Source organism: Myripristis murdjan, chromosome 3, assembly GCF_902150065.1.
Source record: "Myripristis murdjan chromosome 3, fMyrMur1.1, whole genome shotgun sequence".
Lineage (NCBI taxonomy): Eukaryota > Metazoa > Chordata > Actinopteri > Holocentriformes > Holocentridae > Myripristis > Myripristis murdjan.
In genome coordinates, this window is record NC_043982.1 from 8,530,851 (window position 1) to 8,554,776 (window position 23,926).

Genomic DNA, 23,926 nt, shown 5'->3' on the forward strand with positions numbered 1-23,926 from the left:
CAACAGCAAGGGATGAATCAGCACAAAGGAGCAGATACATAAAGATGTCCACCACCTGGACGATCCTCAGCCGGTCCTCACAGCCCATCCCTCTGTGCAACGTCCACCCCACATTCTCCCTACTTCTGTCTAAACTGGCAAGCACAATATGTTGACAGCCTTTTGCACACTGTGCAGTGAGGAATTGGTATGAAAAAACAAAATGCTGCCAAGCTGGAGAACGACCATCTTTATGTTCTTTGGTCCATTTTTAGGTGGTGTAGTCTAGACTCCTCCAATAATGTGACAGAGAGGGTGATAATGTGTCAAAGAAAGAAGGTCGGCAGCCTCTCTCCACTGTTTAGTCTCCAGGGTCTCCCTCATTTCAGAGGTCAGACTCAGCTCTTTATTGGGGCACTTTTTGGGACGTTCTCTGTCTGCCACACAGGAATGTTAGACCGGAACCCCCCGCATAGTCCCCCCCATGTCCTAACCATCTACCATTGAATACAGATGGAGCTAAAGCCTCAGCCTCCTCCAATGGCTTTAAGGCTGCTCTGCGGTGTGGGGTGAGCCAAAAAAATATGCAATGAACCAAGCAGGAATGCGCCTGGCACCCTGTCTGCCCTTTAGGGGTGGGGGTGGTGGGGGATGGAGGTGGAGGGGGGTCACAAGAGGAGGAATGAAGTGAGAGGAGGGGAGGCTCTAATGAGACCCTGTAATCACTTAACAGAGACCAGGTGCTCTGTGTCTTGCTGTAGCCGTGTGCTGCAGACAATAGAATTTGCAAAGAGCTAGGGAACAAAGGAGGTCTGGAGAGCAGAAGGTCTTTTTTTGTATGCAAAATGTTTATTGTATGGCAAAGTTTATTGCTTTGACACAAATAAAATAGAACACATTTACAAATATATTATATAACATACCTATAAAACAGATATCCTATTACCACAGTTTGCAAGGAATAATGACAAATAGCTACAATGCCCATATATATTTCTTGCTGTACAAAAATAGTTCTATCTGCTTAAGTATTTTAATGTAACCTCTATATAACATTTAAATAATGGAATTCAACAGATTTGGACATATATACACATACCTGCAATAAAAACATACAAATATAGATTGCACATGTGTTTATACAAACAATATCATTTTCAAGTATAGTTCAATCCATTGTGGACTGGCACATATCTCACATAATCTAAGGCATTTTTCCCTTATACAGTGTCCAAAAACTTGATATAGACTGAAAGCTTCAAAGCTCTGCAGTATGAGTCTATCTCCCTGTTTGGTGTTGTGATTAAGATGTCTTTTCCTGATGATTTATTAGACTTTAAGTCCAAATGGAAAAGTGCAGACAAGTACTGTCAGTTTGATGGAAAGGGGTAGTATAATCCTTAGAGGATAGAACTTATCAAAGTCTTGGCCTTGAGGAAGAAGTGTGTAAAGTCCCGGTATGTTAGAAGAGACTTCCCCTCTTTGAACCGTAGGTGTCTCCACTTGGCCAGGTATTAACACTCTTCCTTTCCCTCTGCCAAGCAGAGAGCAGCACCTGTAGCTGCTCCACACTGTGCCATCCAGTGCCTGTAGGCCAGCTGTTTGCACTCTTTACATCACTGAGCCGCTCAGCTCAGCTCCCAGCGAAACTCAGTGCAGCTAGTCTTGCTCTGACTCAGTCCTCATGCCTGGAAAATGTGCTGGAGAATACTTGGCAGGAGTCTGAGGCATTTGGAGAATTTTTTGAACAGAGCAGAGAGTCTGAGCTGCTCCCTCCCTTTTGTTCAAATCCCCTCTCGCACAGTCCCGCTCATGTCCGTCTGAGGAGAGCCTCCAGCTTGTGGACTTGCGAGTCGGTTTTGCTCCACACGGGCCTCAGCTTGCCCTGCTCTAGCCTCAGTGTGACTCTGCGCGCTGGGAGAGAGCGACGCCTCCGGCCGTATCCCTGCGGGCTGATCTTGTCAATCGGGGCACTTCCAATCCTGAGCTTGTTATTGAGCTGGTGGAGGCGGTGAGCCAGGTCGTGCACCGTGCAGGTTCCCAGGGAGCAGCCTGTCCTTTTTGACTGGGTGACTGAAGCTTTAGACCTTTTGGTTCGGACATTGATGCTGGTGCTGGAGGACAGAGGGGAAGAGAGAAAGACAAGGGACATGAGTCTTGAGTAGGTCATGGCTGTGCAGTCCTTGCTTAACTTTTATTTGTCCTTTCTTTAACAAGCATGCAACATTTTGATGACAAAAATGAAAGCAGTTTGAAGATTTCTGTTATATGAAGAACTGTATGGTATGTGCTCTTACCTGGAATGTGGAATCAGGGTATCCCTGACATCTTCTGGTCTGACAATCTGCTCAGACTCTGCTATCCTCTCTGCAGATACGCTGTTAAGATCCCGTCTCAATCTGCTCTCTATCCACACACTCAGCCTGGGAGAGAGAGAGAGGGAGAGAGAGAAATGTCATTAATCTCAGGCAGACAGCTTAGTAGACAGGTATCATCCACTACCAGATGAGGACAATTTGATTCGTTTTTGAGAGAATTCAGATGAATGAAGACATCAGTGTACTCACCTTTTTTTCAACTCCGGGTTCATTTCAAGTTCCACACAGTGTGCTACTGTGGCCAGCAGACAGCAATAGAGGACGGACTGCAGGATCAATTTCATCTTGACTCGGACCTCTGGATAGAGCAGAGAAGACATTTGTCAGTGATTTACTTATGATAATAAATTAATAGATAACTCGCTAAATCCCCTCGTGTCCCTCGGTGCATGTAAACCATCCACAGATGCCATTAATAACTACACCGGCTTTTGCTTACACAAGAGTCCAAAAGCCAAGCTATTTGCACTTATCATTCATTTATTTAAAAAGTCAAGCTGAGGTCAGATTTTGCTCGGTTAAGTAAACTAACAACCATGCTTTGGGCCCCTGGCCAGTGAAGCAAAGCACACTGTACCAATGAGGGGTCCAAACTAGAGCTCAATAAAAGGAAAATAAAGCACTTTACAATTCATTCAAAACCCATGCAACTAATAAACAGTAAGATTTATTTGAGAAAGCAGTCCTGCCTGATGTGTTTTACACACCTAGAGGACAACTCCCCCACAGACACACACATTAAGCACTCAGGTCCTTATATAACCAGACAGATAACCTGTCCTTGTCCATACACTTGAGCCCTGACCTCAAAAAGGAAGGATAAAGCCATCAGCAGGGAGCACAGAAAATCACAATTCCCTCTTCAAAAGAGTGTGCACATACCTGTAATTTTCTGATGATTCAACGGGATGAGAGAGTTCTTCTTGTGGAGTCAGCTACAAAAGAGTAGTCCACAGGTTTCTTGAAATTGCTACTAGTTCTGTAAGGCAGCTGTGACACTCTGCTAATAGCTCCTACACACCAGACGGCCGCCTTTATACAGGAGGTGGGAGGGGCTCATCCACTGACACACACACAGTTTCTCATCCGTTCCCTCCACCCCATCCAGCACATTACTGCTGTTAGGACACGAGCCACAATAGAGCATACAACAACACAAAAGAAAATCAAAAGTCAAAGACAAACAAACAAACAAAAAAAAAAAAACACCTTAAAATGATAAAGGGAGCCATAATTTGAGCATGTGGGGTGAATGGAATTCAGCATTTACATCTTGTTTTTCATTAAGTCACATCACATTATTGTACTTTTTCACATTATAGTATAGGGGATGGATCATCTAATTAATTAAAATCTGATTTCTAACATTTCATCAGATCCACAGCCATCAAAAGCAGCTCTGTGAGTCAAATACTTCAGCTATTCCAGTGAGTGTTACTGTTTCATGTTGACTGCTTCATTCTACAGGCATACAAGGGGGTAATTTTCTAAGCAAATTAGCATCTAATTATGATTGATTGTTATTTTTTATGTCCAATTCCTTTCTCTCTCTTCTTCTTTTTTCTTTTCTTTTCTTTTTTTTTTTTTTTTTTGGTATAAATTATAATTTAAGGAACACTTCCACAGTGTACTTGCCAGGCACACCCTGACAGCCTGAAATTCAATGTCAGCTTGAAAAGACATTCTATGATGAATCAGACATAGAGTTGGAGACAAACAGTGAGTTACTGATTGAACAAAATAAGTATGCCCGACACAATGTACTCCATGTATTTGCTTATTCACGTCAAATATGGGACTTGAGACTAAACTGTTTGATTTATTTTGATATTTGGATTAAAGCAAAGTGGAATTTTCCAATTATCTAAAAATAAATCACGAGTCTGAATGTCGACTTGAGCAACAATCAGTGAAGCATGAACAATATTAGCTGAAACATTTTTAGAATAATTGCTCTGGTTTGTAGCTTTAAAAAAAAAAAAAGATAACTAATATGCCTTCAGGAATGCACGGACAGGAATCTGTTAGGTGATAATGGGAGAGCCATCAAGTCTGCCCCCCGCGTCTCAGAGGAAAGCTTCCCCTCGCATTATTTGACTTCATCTGACGCCTGGTACAGTGAGTCAGTCTAAGCCTGTATACAGCTTTGGAGTTTTACAAGAAAGCTGCACTTCACATCCATGCGTGTTTACATGAAAGCTAAGTAACTGGAACCAGCACAGACTGGAAGATGTTTCAACATTCAGCAGTGAAAAAAAAAATGAAATGTGTGCATGGCTCAAAACAACACGCGTGTCAGAGGGGGTCATGAGGCAGATGTTAATTACAAGCCCCCAGGGGCAAATAGGCACAGAAGATGCCATCAGGAATAGCATGTTTTTGGGGGGAAACAGCTTTGTGTTTATAATAGCCTTCATTCAAGCAGCTGACCCACAGCCAGTGAGGGTGTATGTCTATGTTTGGTGCTGGGAATGCTGTAAGATGTGCATACTGTCATTAAGAGATCCTCAAAACCTCAAAAACACCCAACATTTGGAGGCCACGGTACTTTCGCAAAGATGGGATTGAGCATAAGATTGCCTCATGTTCACTCTGCTAAATTCTGTGATTACCAAAGAAAAAAAACTTTAGGGGCTTCGGTAAAAGCACCTCCACATTTCTGTACACTATCATTTCAATTTAAAAAAAACCCAAAAAAACCAAAAACGAATTCCTCTTTTCAGTTTTAAATCCTGTTTCAGTTTTGAATGAGAGGAAACTGTGCATTAGTGACTTTCAACATGATTTCTGCACTCCAGCCTGTCATCATTCTTTAATTTTTTTTCTCATTTCTGATATAATATAGCAACTTCCTGAGTTTATTTATATCTCATGCAACTTCATTCCACACATGGTGTCACATTCTAACACAATAAATACATAAATGTTAAACACATGTGCCGTAAACCAGAAGAAATTTTGTAAGCCTTTTGTAATGGTAATTGCCTCTGGCAGACAAGTAATCCCCACACTCAGAGTTTAGAACAAGAGATTGTGCAATAATGACAACAAAATACTGCCGGTGCTTCCCAGCTCCTTATATAGCAATAATTTGCTTTCCCTGCACGCGGTGGCCGTCACATGATGACATTGACAAAGTCACTGAGAGTGCCACCTTTACTTGTACCTGTGTGTTTGGGGAAATGTGGCAGGAAAGGTGAGCAATCCAGTTCATGTCCTGGAAGGTTCACAGGAAAAATGATTCCAACCCCAAATCCCAAAGGTGAAATGTGATTCAGATGCAGTGATTAACCTGGAATCTGTGTGGTGCTTCTACCTGTGCTTAAAAAAAAAAAAAAAATTAATTAATACAATAATGAGGCTGCGATCTATGTTGGCTCTATTCTTTGGCCAGGATACTGACTTTACCTGTCCAGCTGCCAAATCATTCTTGCATACTGACAAACAGTGCATGCAAACACCCAACACTTTCAGTCTGCGTTTCTTCATGTTTTGGCTCGGCTTCAAGTATTTGACAACTTCTGTCGTCAAGCCCCTCTTATCAGTGAGCACAAAGAAAAAGAAAGTGAGAGGTACAGAAAAGAGAGAGACTAAGAGTGAACCTTTACTCACTTCCAGCTTATGGCAAAGGCTGTGCCTATCACAGTTAGTCCTGTGTTTGTAAATATACAATCGATACTAGAGTAGTCTGCAATAACCAGAGTCACAAGATATTATGAAGTATTTCTTGTCACAACAATGTGCACTTAATAGAGTGACTTGGAAGGAACAAACTGACTGTGACAATGCGGAAAAACTATTTTCCATTCTCTTGTGTGCAACTAACTGGAAAACTGAAGTATTAAACTGAAATGGGTAAAAAAAAAAAAAAAAAAGGTCAACCAAATACTTGAATGTCTATTATTTTTTCCAGTTGGACAGCTATGCCACTATTAAGATTCGAACAAAACCTTTGCTCTCTTGGATTAAGTATTAGTAATATCTTTTTATTCTGTTGCTATTCTCTTCTAAAGACACTGAGTCACTGTAGTTCATGTGTTGACATGTACCAGATTTGAGGGGGCAGATGACAAAATCTGATGATTCATGTAACAGCAAAGCAAATATTACACATTTTATTACCAATGTTACTCTCCCAAGATGTATATTTTTTAATTTACCATGGCTATGAATGATTTCAGTGATCTTTGGCCCCCAAAGTGGGTCCATGGACTTTGCAGGGGGGCTTGAGAGGCTCCAGCAAAGAGGCAACTTGTTTAAAACCAGTGTTATTATTCATTCATTATTATTCATTATGAATAAAAATAGAAAAAAAATATGCAAAGATCGCTATGTTGTGTTGATCACAGGGTTCTTCCTCCCCACAGTGACAATCAATCCTCCCACCACCACCCACCCACACACCCACACACCCACAATCAGCGCTGACAGTTAGGCAACTCAATAATAAATCAAAACTAACCACAAAAATCTTTTCCCTGATCGGCTCCCTAGGAATAAAATCTTATTCTAATGAGATCAGCTTGTTTTCTTTCCGGCTGATGACATGAGCAAAAAAAAAATTTAGGAGGGCCACGCTTTGGAGCCAGAAAGTGGCCCTGTCAGAAGGGCCTACAGTCGTGTATTTGTAAACTGGAGGGGCCCACGCCCATGGATGTCTCCCTGCTCCTGCACGCAAGCGCACTGACACTCCTGTCAAACATGGCTGTGCTCTGGAAGAGGGAAAAATGCTGAATTGTGTTGGTAAACCTCGGCAAAACAGCAGACATGGCTAGATTGGCTGATTATTTTATAGTCGTGGGATATGATCAGGAAAAAGCCGGTAAGTTTGACGAGACAGCGGGGGTGGCGGATCGAGCCCCAGCGCTGAGCTTTATACTCAGGCCGTCAGTCAGGGTGATGGTGTTGATGCTACATAGCTTTGCGCTTAGCCTAGCCGCACAGCTACGACACTGGAAACACTCTCTTTTCCTCATTAACCGGCTACGTGATGAATATAATCCGGTGAGCACGCATTTACAGATCGAGCAGGCGCCTCGTCGCGGGTCGGCGGTGGTTATTTACACACAATGCGTTTTGCTATCGGATGGGATCAGTGGAAACTTTTCATGGATTGAGTCAAAATCTGTCACATCCTGTCCCTGTTGATTGTGCCCCTTCTCAGGTCCTTCCTCGGCGCTCCGGATGGTTTCACAGCCAGCGAGCTGCTCAAGGGCTTTCTAGGGGAGCAGAACCTGCACTGTGGCTCTTGGAAGAAAACAAAACAAAACAAACAAAAAAGATATTTCTTGCAGCTCTTGCGTTCATCTAAATTGTTTTACCGAAGTCGGCGCTGGCAGCTGGTATTTCTGTTTTGTATTTCAGCTGCGTACTGTTGGAAGCCATGCCCTTGCGTTTTGCCACGGCTCTATTTTTACCCACCGTAAGCGTACGTGTCATTGATGATCTGTTGTGTTATATTTGTTTTAGCCCGGAAGAGAGCTGAACTTTAAGATGATGGGCGTATACAGCTGCAAGAAAAGGCAGTCCTTGATGATAGTCAGATCCTCTGCCCTCTTCATCTCTCTCCAGTGTGCCCCCCCCCCCCCCCCCCCCCCCCCCCCCCCCCCCCCCCCCCCCCCATGCAGTGCATGAGCGCAGGGCTGTGAAGCTCCTCATGCTTGAAATTTACATGCTATGCTATGCCTCACATGGAGTTGGAGTCATTTTCTGCACCCAGAAGTGGAGACCTTGCAGAAAATTCAAATTGTAAAACGAAAATTGTCACATCTCTCCTGAGCTTTTTGCATTGAATTGATGTTACAGGCTTGCTTTATTACCAAGTGGCACTTTGTAGTAAGCTCAAGCTATTTTACCCTCTTGTTACTGTTGTCTGCTGGTGAGTGTCATGCATGAATGGCCTGGAGAATAGCAGCAATATCCACAAAGGAACAAAATAATTCCCCCTAGCCCTTGTGGAATGGCTTCCATCCAAAGCCATGTGTGTCAGACAGAGGCCAGAGCAGCTGAATCCTCTTAGTCGCCATAGCCTTGCTATGCACAATAGGTAAACAGTGTCTTTCATCAGCTCTGCGCATCCCAGCGCCAACTGACAAATGAATTTTTTGTGCTCCAGGGACAAAATGTTCCTGGCATCACCAGAGAAGCTTGAATGAATTCACAGTCATGCACTCTGACCACAAGAAGACATAGGCACCATGAGTTTAGTTTTCTCTCTGCCGGCTACTATGATGAGAAGTTGATGGATGGAGAGAGCAAGCGCGATATCTGCCATCTCGGATTGAGGTGTGTTAGAGTTCTGTGGCAGGCCTATGTCTCCTCCACTAGTGAGGATCTCCACAGAAATATTAGTGAAGTGTGTTTGGCTGGGTGAAGTGATGTATATCTGCTGGCCTGAGCTCTGCAGAGTTGTCATTGTTAGCAGGTGCTGTTGGCAATGGGAGTGATTTCCTCACATCTGAAAAATGCAACTGATATTTAAAAAAAGAAAAGAAACGAATAGAAAAAGGATGCTGATATTGATTTCAGCATATTTACGTCATCTGTAGCGCTTCCTTTGCAGAGTCAGTGCAGGGTTGGCTGTGTGGCAGCCCACCTGCTGGAGCAGTGTGCACAGGGATGTCTAGACAGCAGATGTTTTCTATTCCACCTTGCTCACTGAGTCAAACCAGGGATCCTTGGAAAGGTCATCACCCAGCCTCCTGCTTCACTGTGGCTTTTGCTCCACTGGCCTGACCCAGTTGTTACTAGAATACCGAGGATGGACCACTGGCTAAGCATGCAGTCTGTTGAGGAAAAGGCTCAACTCCCAATTCATGATGAACCATGTTGATTTCCTTCAAAATAGCTGCAGAGTGCAGGAGATGTAGTTGTATTGCATAACAGAGTTGCAAAGAAACAACCCCATCAGTGAAAAATGTGCAAGTTTAGTGGGGGTACTTCTTTTGTCTGAGAGAACCTGTGTCTGTCTTTATTTGATGTAGTGTGCTCTAAGTGCCAACAAACACAGTGCAGGAGCCTCACCAGAATCTGTTTGGCTCACTGCCTTATAGTAGTGAGATTTAAGTGACTTCTGCATTTTTAAAAGTGTCCAGAAGAACAAGAGGGAGAAGAAGAAGACTTTTTCCTCCTTGCCAGTCAATATAAATACAGCGTCATTGCCCCTACAATATAATTTTATCCCTTTTGGCAGCGAAGAGCACTGTCATCTCTTTAACTGCAAGGCAGGTGACCTATGTAGAATATTTATTGAAAGGCGCATGATTTGATGCTCAACTTGTTATGCGTGGTAATACCAGACAGAAACTTTATGTGGGTCAACCACTTCCTAGCTTATTGCACTGCCTAAGAGAGACCACCTGACACATCACAGGTAGCCTGCTTGTCATGTGAATGCCATCGGGTCAGTGAAGAGTAATGTAATATGCATTGCGGTGATGATGACGATGATAAAAGGGGGGTTGCTCTTCCACAAGAAACCCATCATTAGTTTGTCTCCCTCCTGGGGGCTAATGTCATCCAACCAACACTATAATTATTTTCATGCTTAATGCTGAATGTGAACACCCAGGTGCAGTTGGGTGAAGCCTGTATTGAACAGGAAGTGTCTATTTTCTTTTTGCAGCAAGATGCTGCCTCTCATTATTTGCAAGGGGTTATATGTGCTCTGGCTTGCTGCACACCATAAATTGTAATTTGCAAAGTGAAACAAAGGAATTTGCTCAGCTGCCTTTCTCAGACAATTCATTGGCTGGCTATCATCACTGATATCAAAGCACACTTGGAATAGCCTAGGTCTCAGGGATGCGATGTCCAATCTTGACTTTGTATGATTTTATGTGGATTTCCTGAGCTGGAATCTGGAACTAGCTTATGTAACCTCGCACATGCCCACAAGCAAAAAAAAAAAAAAAAAAAAAAAGCAGCATTCCAAGTGACCAAAAGAAAAATGTTTCCATATGCAGATATCTGATGATTATCTAATGTCTGTATGTCACATTAGGTGAACATTTCTAGAGATACATAACTGCAAGCGTTCAATCTAGGGTGATTTTGCAATCAGCGTCTATTATAAAGTTGCATGACCAAAATGACTGTCAGATACAAAGTACTGAATTAGCGTGATTGTTACTGATCCAGAAATGCCTCTTAAGCTTTACTTGAGTTGTTACTTTAATAGAATAGTTTCTGTATCAAGTTTTGTATCCCATAGCTTTGATGAATTGGCTTTCTGTTGTGACTTCTCAAAGAGTATTTGTGTTTTGTGCGCCGGCTTGCCTGGCACACCCACAAGGAAAGTGCTTTTGTGAATAACAACCGTCTCTAAAAAGACAGAACAAAACCAGCATTTCAGCCTCGGAGAGGTTCATGTTTTTGTCCGCTATTTTCGCTTAGTTGTTTCATCCGGATATAAATACTATGGAAATAGCCTGTGTTGGTGTTTCTGTGGTTTATCTTGATTGTCTTCTGCTTTTGCTTGCCCTCTCCACTCCCTCATTGGGTTATTTCTTGGCTATCATGCTACGGTTTCGTGAAGTGGTTGCAAAGCATGTGTTGGTCTGCACTGGTTGGGGTCATAATTTTCCTTTCCTGGATCCTTTTCATTAGCTTTTAGTTGTGTAGGTGTGATTAGCTGTTTGACTTGCAGCACACATGCCTGCTGCTGTCTCTGTGCTGGGCTTTGAGCTAAACTTGTCTCCTCTCTGCAGTGAATGCCTCTACAGTTGGGCTGTATGTTTCTGAAAACATATAATATTGTGCTTTCTCTCGATGTATTTTGTAATTGAAGTGCGAATTGCATAACATGCAGGCACGGCTTTTACTATAATTTCCTCTAAAGGGCCTAAACATTGACAGGGAGATCAGAAAATGACAAGCAGATGCTTTTGGACTTGCTCAGTCTGAATAAAATGATTAGATTTTATCTCAACTAAAACTTTATTTCTAGCCCAGAATTTTGGGGGAAGGAAATAGCCTGCAACCCTAAAATGCAGCATCTTTTGGTTTAGAAATTTCAACATCCACTGCTGTAGCTGAGAGATTTTTTAAATTAATGGTGCCGCCCTGCAGAACAATATATGTCAGGGTGTTGGAATGAACCATTATGTCAAACTCAGCTGTAGAACATGGAAATTTCCCTGATTAATCATGGGAAAATAGTGTCAGATAGGTGGCGATTATCCCTCCTCTACAGGCTATAGACTTGATAAAGAGTTCATTATTCTCTTTTCCTTAACCTGCATTATCTCATTTTACCCCCAATGTGTCCGTAGTGAGCAAAATGGATTAAAAGGTTTAACAAAATATTCCTCTTAAGCTCCTCTTAATCAGAACAAAATTCTACCTTGTAATCTTCCATTTATTGTAAAGTGAAAGTGTTTGTTTTCCCCTTAGAAAGCTGAAAGACATCTGCTAACTTAATAACTACAGTAAATACTATATTTGGCTAAATCTGATGCCGTAAAGTAAATATTATTTTGATGCATTGACTTGAGAAGCTGGCTTTCCCCTTTTTGCTGGAACTGTTGATTTCATTTGGTGGATGCCAGATCTTGAAGTGCTGCCATGTGTTGTTGTTGGCTTTCTAAATCATTAACCATTGAGCTGTGCAGCCTGTTTTGTTTTCACCAACAGTGCCTTAAACACACTCTGTGTTCTTCACAAAATCTAAGGCAAGGGCAGGAATAACTGAACCTCGTGAGAAAATGAACAGTTTGCATTGATTTTCCCCACTGTGCTCATGGTTTGGTGTGGCACTGCTCAATTCCACAAAGTTGTTTCACTTTTTATTTTATATATATATATATATATTTTTTTTTTTAACCTCAGTGATTTGCTGCCCCCATTGATTGTTTGTTCCAGGTTTGGCAGCTTCCCGTTTGGATTCAGATTTTGTGGTGAGGGCAATCCTGACCACAATGGAGGAGTTCCTTCCTTTCTGTTGCAGAGTGCAGGAGTGTGATAGCTAAGACTGACCGGGCAGGGAAACTCCACTGGCTGTTACCCTGCCCCACCAGATCTGCTGATAAGGCCTTATGTTGAAGACACAATCGCAGCTTTGTGATTCACATGCATGCAAGTTTTTAGGTTGATGATGATGATGATGAGAAAAACAAAAAACAACAACAAAACAAAACCAGAAAAATGTAAGATAGATCGGTGGTATTAAGTTGTTGAGAGTCCATAACAACTAGATGTAATAACTGTAACTGTGGTCCTGATACAAGGGGATTAATTCTCCTGTTTGCATTTGATGATTCACCACACAGACATTGTTCTAAACTCTACAGATCAGAAAAAGTGTCAATAACTGTCAGCAGATCGATAGATATTACCAAGAGCTGCACAGTGAATTGTGTCTTATCCAGTGTTGTAATGTAACGAAGTACAAATACTTCGTTACTGTACTTAAGTAGAATTTTCACATATCTGTACTTTACTTCGTTATTTATATTTCTGACAACTTTTACTTTTACTCCACTACATTTCCGAAATAAAATGTGTACTTTTACTCCGATAGATTTCTCTTAACCACCTTCGTTACTCGTTACTTCAAAATAAAAGTTGAGTTGGTGACGTAATTCCTGTTTGTTATCGTTTCAACCACGGCCGCCAAGTGCGAAGAAGCTCCGCCACCGGACACAGTGGGTAACCGGCTGCCCATATATGAATCGCCGCAGGCTTTCTATGTTTTTTCGGCAGCATCTTTGTGATTTTTTGTGCATTCGTTCGTGAGTACTGAAGGAGTCGGTCTTTAATTTGCGGTTGCCCTCGTTCGCCCTGCGTCCCATGAAGCTGCACGTCAAACCAGACTTTACAGACAAGCCCCCAAGGTGTGTTTGAACTTGGTGCCTGAAAGTGCTTCATCTTCTGGCAGTCTGCCTCGGTTATGGCTTGGTGGTAGGAAGATTTGTCACGTCCTTCTCGGCGGAGTTTCTTTACCACACCGGCGAAAACACTGTTGCTGGTGGTGAATTCAGCGTCTTTTAACAGACACCAAGCAGCTCCTCCAACCACTCATCCAGGCTCAGGCCACCCAGCAAATCAAAATTCACTACAAAGTCTGACATTTTGTTCACAAAAGTCTTGAAACAAATGTGACCTAACGAGTAAGTGGAGTGCAGAGTAGTTGGTTGCTAGGCAACGCTCTGTCCGTTTACACTGGCGCAGGGATATTTTGTGCTGCGGTCTGCCAGTGGGTTACACTGATTTTACAACGGCATGGAACGCGGCTCAGCCAATCACATTTAAGGATAGGAAGCACCCGTTTATAATTTCAAATAATAACTCGCGCTCGTGACAGCTGTTGCCAGTTGCCAAGTTCAGTTTGTCCAAACAGGGAGGCTGAGAGACAGAGAGCTGCTGATGGTGACAGAAGTTTAACGGTAATGTTAAAAAGTTGAAGCTTTTTTCTCCTGTACCCAGGTTGCTTTTACTGTAAGGAAGCCACAATAAATTCATTAACAAAATCTAACCGCTCACTTTGTTTAAATACTTTTACTTTTACTTTCATTCATTCATTCATCTTCTAAACCGCTTATCCTCACTAGGGTCGCGGGGGGGGTGCTGGAGCCTATCCCAGCGCACATAGGGCGAAGGCAGCGAAACACCCTGGACAGGTCGCCAGTCCATCGCAGGGCAGACAGACAAACACTGACATTCACACACACAGTCACACCTAGGGGCAATTTAGCTTCTCCAATTCACCTAACCTGCATGTCTTTGGACGGTGGGAGGAAACCGGAGTGCCCGGAGGAAACCCACGCAGACACGGGGAGAACATGCAAACTCCACACAGAAAGGACCTTGGGTGGGAATCGAACCCAGGACCTTCTCACTGTGAGGCGACAGTGCTAACCACTGCGCCACCGTGCCGCCCTTTACTTTTACTTCTAATACTTAAGTACAGAAAATATCAGAAAATTACTTTTGATACTTAAGTACAATAAATGTCAGGTACTTTAAGACTTTTACTCAAGTAATACTCTAAAAGGTGACTTTAACTTCTACCAAAGTCATTTTCTGGTGAGATACTTGTACTTTTACTCAAGTATCGCTTTCAAATACTTTATACAAGACTGGTCTTATCCCATCCTGCAGTTTTAGTCAAGAAAAAGAGAAGCTCCTTGTCCTCATTCTGTATTTCAGAAGACTCAGTCAATATGATAAGACAACAGTAGGTTGTCCAGCCACATCAGTGTAGATAAATTGTTTCCGTTGTAATTTCCTGTATTCATCTTGGGTAGCCACGGCTCTGGCACATGCCAAAAGGGCTGGAGAAAGCCATGTTAGTGACGTGGAATAACAGGACCTTGCATAGTGGAAGCTGGCAAATTGAGTCAAAGAATGCCATCATAGGGAGCCTTGGGAGAGACATTTTTTGACATTCAAGCCAACATGGATAAAAACTGGCCACAACTTTAAACAACAAGTAGCTAGTCCAAATGTACATGCATTGTTTCATCCATACCAGTTTTGGGCACCAAATATTACCAACCATTTATTAAGCCCCTAAAAAATATCTTTGTTCTTCAATATTACATATTCAAAGTTGTTTTTGGTTAAAAACATTCCCTAGTGCCTTAACATGGCTCAGATGTAACTCTAAACCTTGCCCTCATTAAAAATGCGTGGATCTATGAATATTATACCTTTCTAGTGACAAACTTTGCACAGACATAAGTCAGTATAGTGAAGGCCATTTTAGGGGACATAAACATAAAAAAAACACATTTTAATGTAGAAGTGGATCTTTAATTTTCCCTCAGTCTGTGAAAGTCGCTTGTTGAAAGACCTTGCCATTGCATCGCTCTGCTGAAGCAAAGTTTGATTTGGTTGAATGTTGTCAGTAACCCGCAGTGTTACAATTTTTTGTGTTTGCTCAACACCGAAATGTCAAACCAGCTAGTGAATAGCTTTGCATAATTTTTTTCCATAGTTGCATCTTAATATTTCTTTTGTTGGGTTTTGGCAATAGTGCAGGGCACAATCTAGTGCTGACGTATTCTGTTTGTGGTTCTGGATATGAGATTTAACAGGAACAGAGCCTGTCCACACCCCCAGTGCTCCCAGAACTTAGTACAGTACATACGGTACACAATAATCCTTTTGTGTTTTTTTAGATGTAAGCATTTGGTGCCATTTTGGTACACAACAGCAAGAAAGGATTTTTGATGGAGATGAGTGAAGCACTGAATTATGCATGTTTAAGTTAGCTATAAATAACAATGGATGCTCTAAAAGTATATATAATTTAACTCTGGATATCCATAATAGCCGACACCCAAGACCAAATGATTTGTTTGGCCATTTGGAGGTTTGTTGGATTGAGAGAGCCAGCTACACGGGTAAGCTTTATATATTCCTCAGCTGTAATCACAAAATAGATTTAAAATATACAAGCCGCACTGATAAGTTTCCCTCGGCCTGTACACACAGCTGGGCCAGTGGAAGACAAGGTAACACTGGACTGACGTGACGTTAACCTTTTGTATCAGATTGTATATCAATCTAGTTTTCTCAAGCTTTCTCTGCAATGTTGAAACTACTGTGAACTAGTTCAATAGTTTACTTTTCACAACTTTTGGGACATAATTACAGTTTATAGTTCACCATATTTTTATTTATTATGGAGATGTTTAAATGGATTGTTTTAAACAGTTTGATAGTATTTAATTTTCCAGTCCTAGCTGTTGTGTAGGACAGTGATGCTAACGTCCTCTCATTGTTACTAGATGCTCCAAATGATAACTGTTAGCCTCCTTCCCTCCTACTAGCATTCTTAAAATAACCACCGTAATTCACTCAAACAAGGTTTAACATCATTTTACATTTTATGCACTTATGATTACAGAGTGTGCGCAGACAATAGTTTTGCTCAAATCACTGTTTGAAACTGTATTTTTTTTCAGTTATGAACAGCCAAAAGATCCGGTAACTTCCTGGACTTTCTGTATCACTCCGCCAGGGCAGCAGCAGCCACCACAGAAGCAGAAACAGATTGTTTTCTAGTGTTAGTTTTCACATTGAACACATGCACGCATGTTGGAGGACTAAAATAACAGCTTTCTCTGGAGTACTAAAAGATAGCTGGCAAGTCATGTTGTTAGCTTCTTCTTCATTTCCTGTCCTTTTCCAGCCACTGGCGTACCTGAGGACCAACAGAGAGTGCTTGGACCGCACAACAAAATAGTCCTACCGTTGATAATTGTTTGATTATCATGTACCATGGATTATTTGAAAACAGTCAAGATTTTTTACGCCATTTCGGTAGGTTAAAAAGTCTGCTATATATTATCACTACTTAACCATTTGAGTGGATTAAGGCAGTTATTTTCCAGAATGTTAGCTGGGGGGAAGTTCATCTCAATAGCAGGCTAACAGTTAGCATTTGGAGCATCCAGCCAGTATCCAGCTCTCAGTAACAATGAGAGGAAGGTAGCACCACTACTGTCCTACAGAACAGCTATGAGGGAGAAATGAAATAATGTATATATTTTTCAAAATGGGGAGGGGGGGGGGGGACTAGCTCTTTAATATTAAAGTTGATCATGGGTTAACAACCTTATCGTTAAAGTCAAATTTGGGTCTTGATACAAACCCGGTTTACAAGCACAGGTCCAGGTTAAATGCTGTGAACTTCCAATCCCAAGCAAAGCAGCAGCTGAAGAAACTATAATAACCCCTCTATTCAGCTGCTTAATTTTTTGAAGCTCAAATGCTCCTTGCCTGCGTCTTGGTGATTGTTTTTCTTTTCCTCCAGCTTTTTAACTTGGGCATGACCCTTAAGCAATGTCTATCCTTCCAAATATTTTCCCTGTTCTGCAGCTGTCTTGGGAGGCCGGAATGCTTCCTGGAATCGGATCTTTATGACATCACCAATTTGCTAATCTCTGATACCCTTTTGCCATGCAAACAATGCCGTAGCCTATTCTTTTGCATATCATCCACACAGAACACACAGTCCACTCTGGCTGCAGGATGGAGGTTGTGGAAAAGGGTTTGACAGGTTTTTGGAACTCTGATCAGCTTACCTTCAATACAGCCCTGAGCTACAACTAGGTCTCCCTATTTTGAATGGGTTCAAGCATGCTGAAGCAGGGGCTCGATGGTGGAATGAGGGAGAAATCAGAGCAATTTCTTGAACCGGTTCACCTGTCTGGAGAACTGGGCCAGAAGCAGGGTAGGGGCTGACGTGGGTATGACGTAAGCTGGCGACAGAGTGTTCATTGGGGGCCTTCCCATACATGGTAAAATAAGCATTTGGCTGATTTATAGAACGAGGCTGCAATAAGATAAGTCAGGAAGATTGATGAAGCTTTTTTCCAAGAGGAGAAACATCTGCTCTAATCAAGAAAGACTAACAACATTTCTTTTGGTTGTTTTTCACTGGTTGTTGAGACTATGCTAAATCACGCAACAGAGTAATAAACTATTAGGCCTAGTCAATCTCCCTTTTTGTCTTTTGGGCTCAATTCTGGCTTTACTTTGTATGAGAGCAAATATTTGTTCATCACTCCCACAGCACACATTTGTCTTATGTCTTAAAATTGCTTAAGTCACTTGTGTGTGTGTGTGTCCTTTGCTGCAGACATAATGATGGTTCTATCTAGAGTTGCTAAAGAAGGGAACGTTGTTACTGATATTTAATTAAAACGTTTTCATTTTACAAAATTTCACAACCTTTATTATGTTACTAACTGATACAAAATGGAATTGTTCCAGTAGTTGCTATGGAGGCACCGAACTACTTTTTTCAGTTCTGATGTAATTCCAATACTTGGACTTTGGGCATCAGCCGATACACAGTATGGATCTGATACCAGTGCTTTTTTTCTTGATGATGACGATGATGATGATGATAATAATGAGAATAATTATATTATTATTATTATTATTATTTCTTTTTCACTTGGTATTATAGGCAAGGTTACATGAGGCTGTAGTAAACCACACAAAACTTCTTGTAAAAGACAGTAAAAATATACAAAAATGCATTAAGTTTAAATGTATTCCAAAGCAGTTTATTTGAACTGTAGGTTAAGGAGGCTTCAGATACAAGCAGCTGTAGGAGTGTAAATTGCAACATTCACCAGCTACAGCCATAATAAGTCTATTATGGAAGCAGTGGCAGTAGATTAAATACAGAAATATTCTGGAAATATTACAGGTAGCATTGTGTGTGTTCGTCTATCTCATAACAGTATGTGGATCAGTAACGTTGGTCCAACATGATCTATGAATAATGTCTCGATTGGCACCAATGCCGATACCAGTACTGCCACATCCCTAGTAATTGGTGAAGATGTTAGAATAAAATGAGAAAAGTTCTAATGAATATGTTTTTGACTTGTTTACTTACCTGAGCCGCAGGTACAATTTTGCAAAGGTAAACGAGGTACCCAATGTAAGCTCAAGAAAAATATCAAACAAACTAAAGAAATTACAGAAACATCAAACTGCACTGTAAAACCAAATGGGATGTATTAATGAGTATGTAAATAGTTTATCTGAAGGTAAATAATTTCTTCAAGAAATAGCCATCCGGTTCTTCTGAAAAGCTGCAAAGGAAGAGGTTACATAAGATCACTGTTACATGAGCAGTCTCTGCCTCTTAAAGCAGAAGAAAAGGTTTTGAATTGCATAAACCAAAACATTTGATGCGTATATTGTATGAATGTTGCCTTTTTGCTTGATCCAAAATGTGTCTGTGATGGGAAGCTTGAACTTGAAGAGGAGGCAGCCATAGCGTTTAACTCAATCACAGTCTTGGCAGAGCACATGATCCGAGTAGAGGAAAGAGATGACTAGTGTTTGGCAAAATATTTAGCAAGAGATGGAAAAGAGCGGAAGGGCCTTTTGCATGTATACACCCCAGCATCAGCCTGGTCACCGATCATCTTAGTTAGGATAGTCCCAGTAGAAGCTTAAGGGTTTTCTGCAGCTGTGGATTTGGCAGTCCAGGCTACATTTTAACAAAACAACCACTGAATTTCAAAACAATCTCTCACAGTCTCTTACAGGTGTGGTAGATGATGCCTTCACAAACTACAGCATTAGCTACAGCATTAGCTAGCTATGTAGAAAAGGAATGGGCCACCAGGGGGTGCTAATGGCTTAAACTGATGGTAACTGTATATGCAATAGAACTGGCCAATATATTGATATTATATAGATATGACGATATGAGACTTGATATCGCCTTGGATTTTGGACATCACCATATGGTGATGCGGCATTTGTGTTCACAGCAGTTAAGGGATGCAATTTTCTTTTCTTATTATCGTCTGTTTAGTCTTCTTAGTTTGTCCAAGTTACTCTGTTATTTACTGCATCATATTCACATCACTAATGATTGTTTATCAAAAATCTGTTATGTAAACATTTTTTGGAAAGGACCAACAGTCACCCCCACAATATCATCACAATATCAACATCAAAGTATTTGATTTTGTCCGTATCGCCCAGCCCTGAATTCAGCTTTACATTTCATTTTAGGTGCGGGCATTATTTGTTTCTGTAGTTAGTCAAAGTTAAATTGTTCCTATCAGTTTGGCTATGCGTGAACACAATGGACTTAACTCATGACTTAGGATAAATTTTATTAAAAGGATACACAACCTACAGTGTTGATAAAATACAATATAGGGCATATTTTTTGTGCTTGATTGTGCTTTTCTACAGCTTCCAGCAGTGGACAGCAAAAAATATAGACTCCAGATGCTTATTGCGGGCTATCTGAACAAGCTCGCAAATTAAAATGGCACCTGAAACAAAACTCCTCGTCATCTCCGCCTGCTGGCTGCTACGGCCTTAAGTTTCTGTGGCTTTCTTAGTAGCTCTTGAAGACCTGGATTCCATTTGAACATAGTTCTGATGCCCCATGTGTAGACAGAGTTGATGTTTTAGCTTGCCGAGGGGCACGGCCCAAGCCAGGTACTTCTGGTTCTTTGGAGGAGATTCGGCCTACATTCGCTACTCATCACAATTCCCATTTTTTTCATTTTCTCGTAGCACTTTGAAGAGAATCAATTTCCTTGACACTTGATGTAACTTGATCTAATCAGTGATATTGAGGTCCGTTTTCTGAAAATGCTTCAGTCCTTCAAGCAAACGCCGCAGTGGTTGGGTCACTGACAGCTGCCTCTGATACAGCGCTCACTGCTCCCCCATAAAGTTATTTGAAGTGTGTGTCAGAAGTGTGTTTCTGGTTAGGGTGGAGGGCAGAACATCAATGTTTGTTTTTTTACATCGGCCAAAGATAGCTTGAGGCTTTCAACGGACGCATTCAGCTCCTGAAATTGTAGATTGAAGGAGGTTGTCGGTGCGAAAGTTTTTATTTCTAAGGTAGTTTTTTTCTGATGTATCTGTCTTGTTGTTTATTAAACTGCATTCGTTTTTTGAGAAATACTTAAATGCCGTTGACCTGGTGAGCCTCTCATCACTTTGATGAAATTTTTCACTATACTGACAGTATCCCCGCACTGCTTTCCTGTCTCAAGAGCGTCCTGGAATCTAAGGCTGTGGTTACCCTTGTCTTTTCAATGTGACTTTTGTCATCACATATGCCAGATCAGAATTCAGCCGGTTCCGCATATGTGTGTCCAGGATTGACATTTCAGTGTGACCTGCCTGATTGGATATATTGCCATGCAGATATATTCCACTACATGCCTTGACAAATTGTCCGGATTGTGTCCACATGCTGTCCACATCTCACTGAGATCTGAATTCAACGTGAGCCAGACCAACTTTGCATGTGGTCTGGCTGATCGGATCCAAATGGCAGCAAAATCTGCTCTCTGAGCTTGCAGTCTTGACAGTTCATGCGCCCTGGCAGGATCGGATGACAGACGTTGCAATGAAAAGACAAGTGCAGGACACCCTGGTTAGCTCACCGGTAAGAGCATGTACCACTAGTGAAGGCTGAGTCCTGATCGCGGCGTCCCAGGTTTGAATCTGACCTCAGGCTATTTGCTGCATGTCACCCCCTCTCTTTCTCCCCACCTTTCCTTTCTCTCTCTGCTGTGGCTCTCAAAATGTCAAAAAATAATCATAATAAAAAAAGAAAAGACAAGTGCAACCATGGCCTGAGTTTACAGGCATTGCAACACCATCAATTTCTTTGACATCGTCTTTCAAATAAGATGTACTACCTTTAATTTGGTGCCTCATTGTGGCATTTGGCTTTAGAAGTGGACTTGGAAACCTTAATGCATCAGTGAGTGTGAAAACTGAACCTCAGAAGAGCCGAGAAAGTCTTTAACACCTTCCAAGTCTTTATCCAAATACCTGGGACAGATGCTCATTTGCTTGTGTTGAGATGTGTCAGCTGTCCTGTTAATTTGTTTTGGAGTATCAAAGGCAGATATTTTTACCACATCATTTTGCATGTTATGTGATAGAATCCTCGGTTTATCTTTTCTTTTGAGCCACCCTACAAGTGAGTCATCCCCCATCCCTCTAAGCCAGAGCCATGTTGTAAAAATTTGGGTCAAAATCTTTGTCCTTGAAAAATCTGCTTTGTCAGGCTAGTAACTGCAGGTGGCAATAGCTGAAGTATCTCAAGCCAAGTAAAAGTCTTTGACTTTCTTATCTGGCCATGTCACAGACACGCTCACCTAACATATGAAAGAGACATGTTTTACCCTGGCCTTTCAATGACAAAGAGCTTCCTCATGAGTACAATTTTTTGGGGCGCTTTTTCCAATTAACAAATCTATTGTAAGTACAGTAAAGGCTTTCCTTTTCTTTATGGAAAATGTGAGCATCTTTTTCTCATGGCATGTTATTCATAACACATAACACTGTCCCTGTGAAATGACAGGTTATTGTATTTGTTTACTTAATCCATTTTGATTTTTCTATCATTTGTCATTTGATTTGCTGATGATAATGAGGGCACAGTTACCGCAGCCTTAGCAGTACAAGCCCTTGTGCTTTAAAAACTTTCATAAAATAACCACACAATATTTGTATATATTTACAAATGAAAGAGGTGCATGGAAAGCAGTTATTTTAATCTGTCTATTATTAACCTTGGTTTCATAAATTAAAAAACTGAATAAATAAAAAGCAGCACTGGCACCACAGGTTGGCAGTAACCCTAAATAGTAAACACGTTGCATCCACTGTTGTACAGTAATTTAAAATAGAGGAGATCTGCTCTAAATTCAAGGTAAAATGTCGGCCAAACTCTATTGCTTAATGGTTTTGTTTATGGTTTGGTTTTGTAGGATGGACATCTGTTTTGTGCTTGTAAGTTTTATAACTTCTTCTTCTTCTTCTTCTTTTTTTTTTTACTGATAAATTGTAAGCCCTTCTAATCTACCTAACACATGGTGTTGATAAACTAGATCCCCTGCTTTTGGCTTTTAGGAAGTTCGCCTGTTTACTTTTGTTCATGAAATTTAGTTTAGTTAGTTAAGTTCTGTTTGTGGTCTGGTGTGTTCGCACCCCACCTCATTGAAATTCTCTGATTATTTGACCTATTTTATTTCCATGTGTTTGCTCAACGTGGAAAAAAGGGTGGAATACAGTGTTTTTGGTATTTTGGATTTTTGCCGGCGGATGTTCAAATTAGCATGCTCCCTTTCAGGCCTGGGTTCTATTATCCTGGCCGATGGGGCTCTTTATTATTATCAGGGGGATAGTATTTGAAAGTGTGGCTTGTTTTAATACACAGTGTAGCCCAATGGAATGTGAGGAATCCTGTCATTTATTTTCATCCTTGGGTGAAAATTAGAACTTGGGAATACTCAGCGCATGTGATTTCAATTAGAGGAGCTATAAAGAACTGAAGATATGCAAGAGTGAGACAGACTGGTGGTCACCTAGTGCTGTCCCCAGACACTGTTCCTCCACTACTGCTGCAGGTGAACATTTGCACCACGTAACCAGCAGCTGGCTCACCTCTGTATAAACTAAAACACACATAGGTCCTATCCAATAAACACACACAAGCCACAGGCCCACGAGCCTCATCAAGACTGATTTTGCTCTTTGTCTGACAGAGGTCTCGGTTTCAAGGAGTTGCTGACAGCAAGCTTGAGCTACTCAAGGCCGGAGGGCTGCAGCTCTCCACAGAGAGTTGCTTCATGATGATAAGGTGTAGGAGTTATTTCTGCTGATTGTCAAAAGTAATTCTGTCTCCCTTGTGCTTGGTTCCTGACCTCCTGGCCAAACTGACATTTTTGCTTCACAGGCCATTAGTCCGTGACGTGATAGCTTACATCCACGTTGTCACTGAATGTTTTACCCATCTTTGTAGACTCAACTTGCTATTAAAAGCAGACAGAACCAGAGCCCTTCTATACAAAAACATATATATCCAAAATGGTTTCAAATAGTGCCTGACCAATATATCGGTCAGGCAATATAATTGGCTGATATTGGCCTATCATAGATATATCATATTGGCATTGGCGTATGTTGACAGAGATAGACTTAATAATAAATGATGCATCAGATAATGAACCCCTAAATCATACCTTTTTTCTGTGTTGATTAGAAACTGAATCTCTCAGCAGCCTGGTAGCCTGGTTTGTGTCCTGCATATTAGGCATCAAGCC

The 23,926-nt window shown here is 41.4% G+C and overlaps 2 protein-coding genes across 4 annotated transcripts in view; one reads left to right on the forward strand and one right to left on the reverse strand.

The window, feature by feature from the left end:
- Positions 1-815: 815 nt before the first annotated feature.
- Positions 816-3,373, reverse strand: adma (adrenomedullin a). Of its 2 annotated transcripts, none has more exons than XM_030076434.1 (4): positions 3,241-3,373; positions 2,547-2,649; positions 2,277-2,402; positions 816-2,093 (listed from the first exon to the last, which is right to left on the reverse strand). In XM_030076434.1, the coding sequence occupies exons 2-4, from the start codon at positions 2,639-2,641 to the stop codon at positions 1,790-1,792; spliced, it is 525 nt and encodes a 174-aa protein (XP_029932294.1). In that variant the 5' UTR covers positions 2,642-2,649; positions 3,241-3,373; the 3' UTR covers positions 816-1,789. The 2 variants fall into 2 exon arrangements, with proteins under 2 accessions (XP_029932294.1, XP_029932285.1); XM_030076425.1 differs by having other exon boundaries at positions 2,547-2,655; positions 3,240-3,373.
- Positions 3,374-7,036: 3,663 nt separating this feature from the next.
- Positions 7,037-23,926, forward strand: part of sbf2 (SET binding factor 2) — a 120,609-nt gene continuing 103,719 nt past the window's right edge. For both annotated transcript variants that reach the window (XM_030078238.1, XM_030078246.1), the window contains exon 1: positions 7,037-7,179. In XM_030078238.1, coding sequence (XP_029934098.1) covers positions 7,125-7,179 — 55 coding nt within the window. In that variant the 5' untranslated portion in view covers positions 7,037-7,124. The remainder of the gene's footprint in view (positions 7,180-23,926) is intronic.

Excerpts from the sequence above, each read along its gene's own strand:
- adma (XM_030076434.1), bottom strand. The coding sequence starts at position 2,641 with ATGAAATTGATCCTGCAGTCCGTCCTCTATTGCTGTCTGCTGGCCACA. Across the intron at positions 2,403-2,546 it reads AACCCGGAGTTGAAAAAAAG|GCTGAGTGTGTGGATAGAGA; the intron begins GTGAGTACACTG and ends TCTCTCTCCCAG. Across the intron at positions 2,094-2,276 it reads ACCCTGATTCCACATTCCAG|CACCAGCATCAATGTCCGAA; the intron begins GTAAGAGCACAT and ends TCTGTCCTCCAG.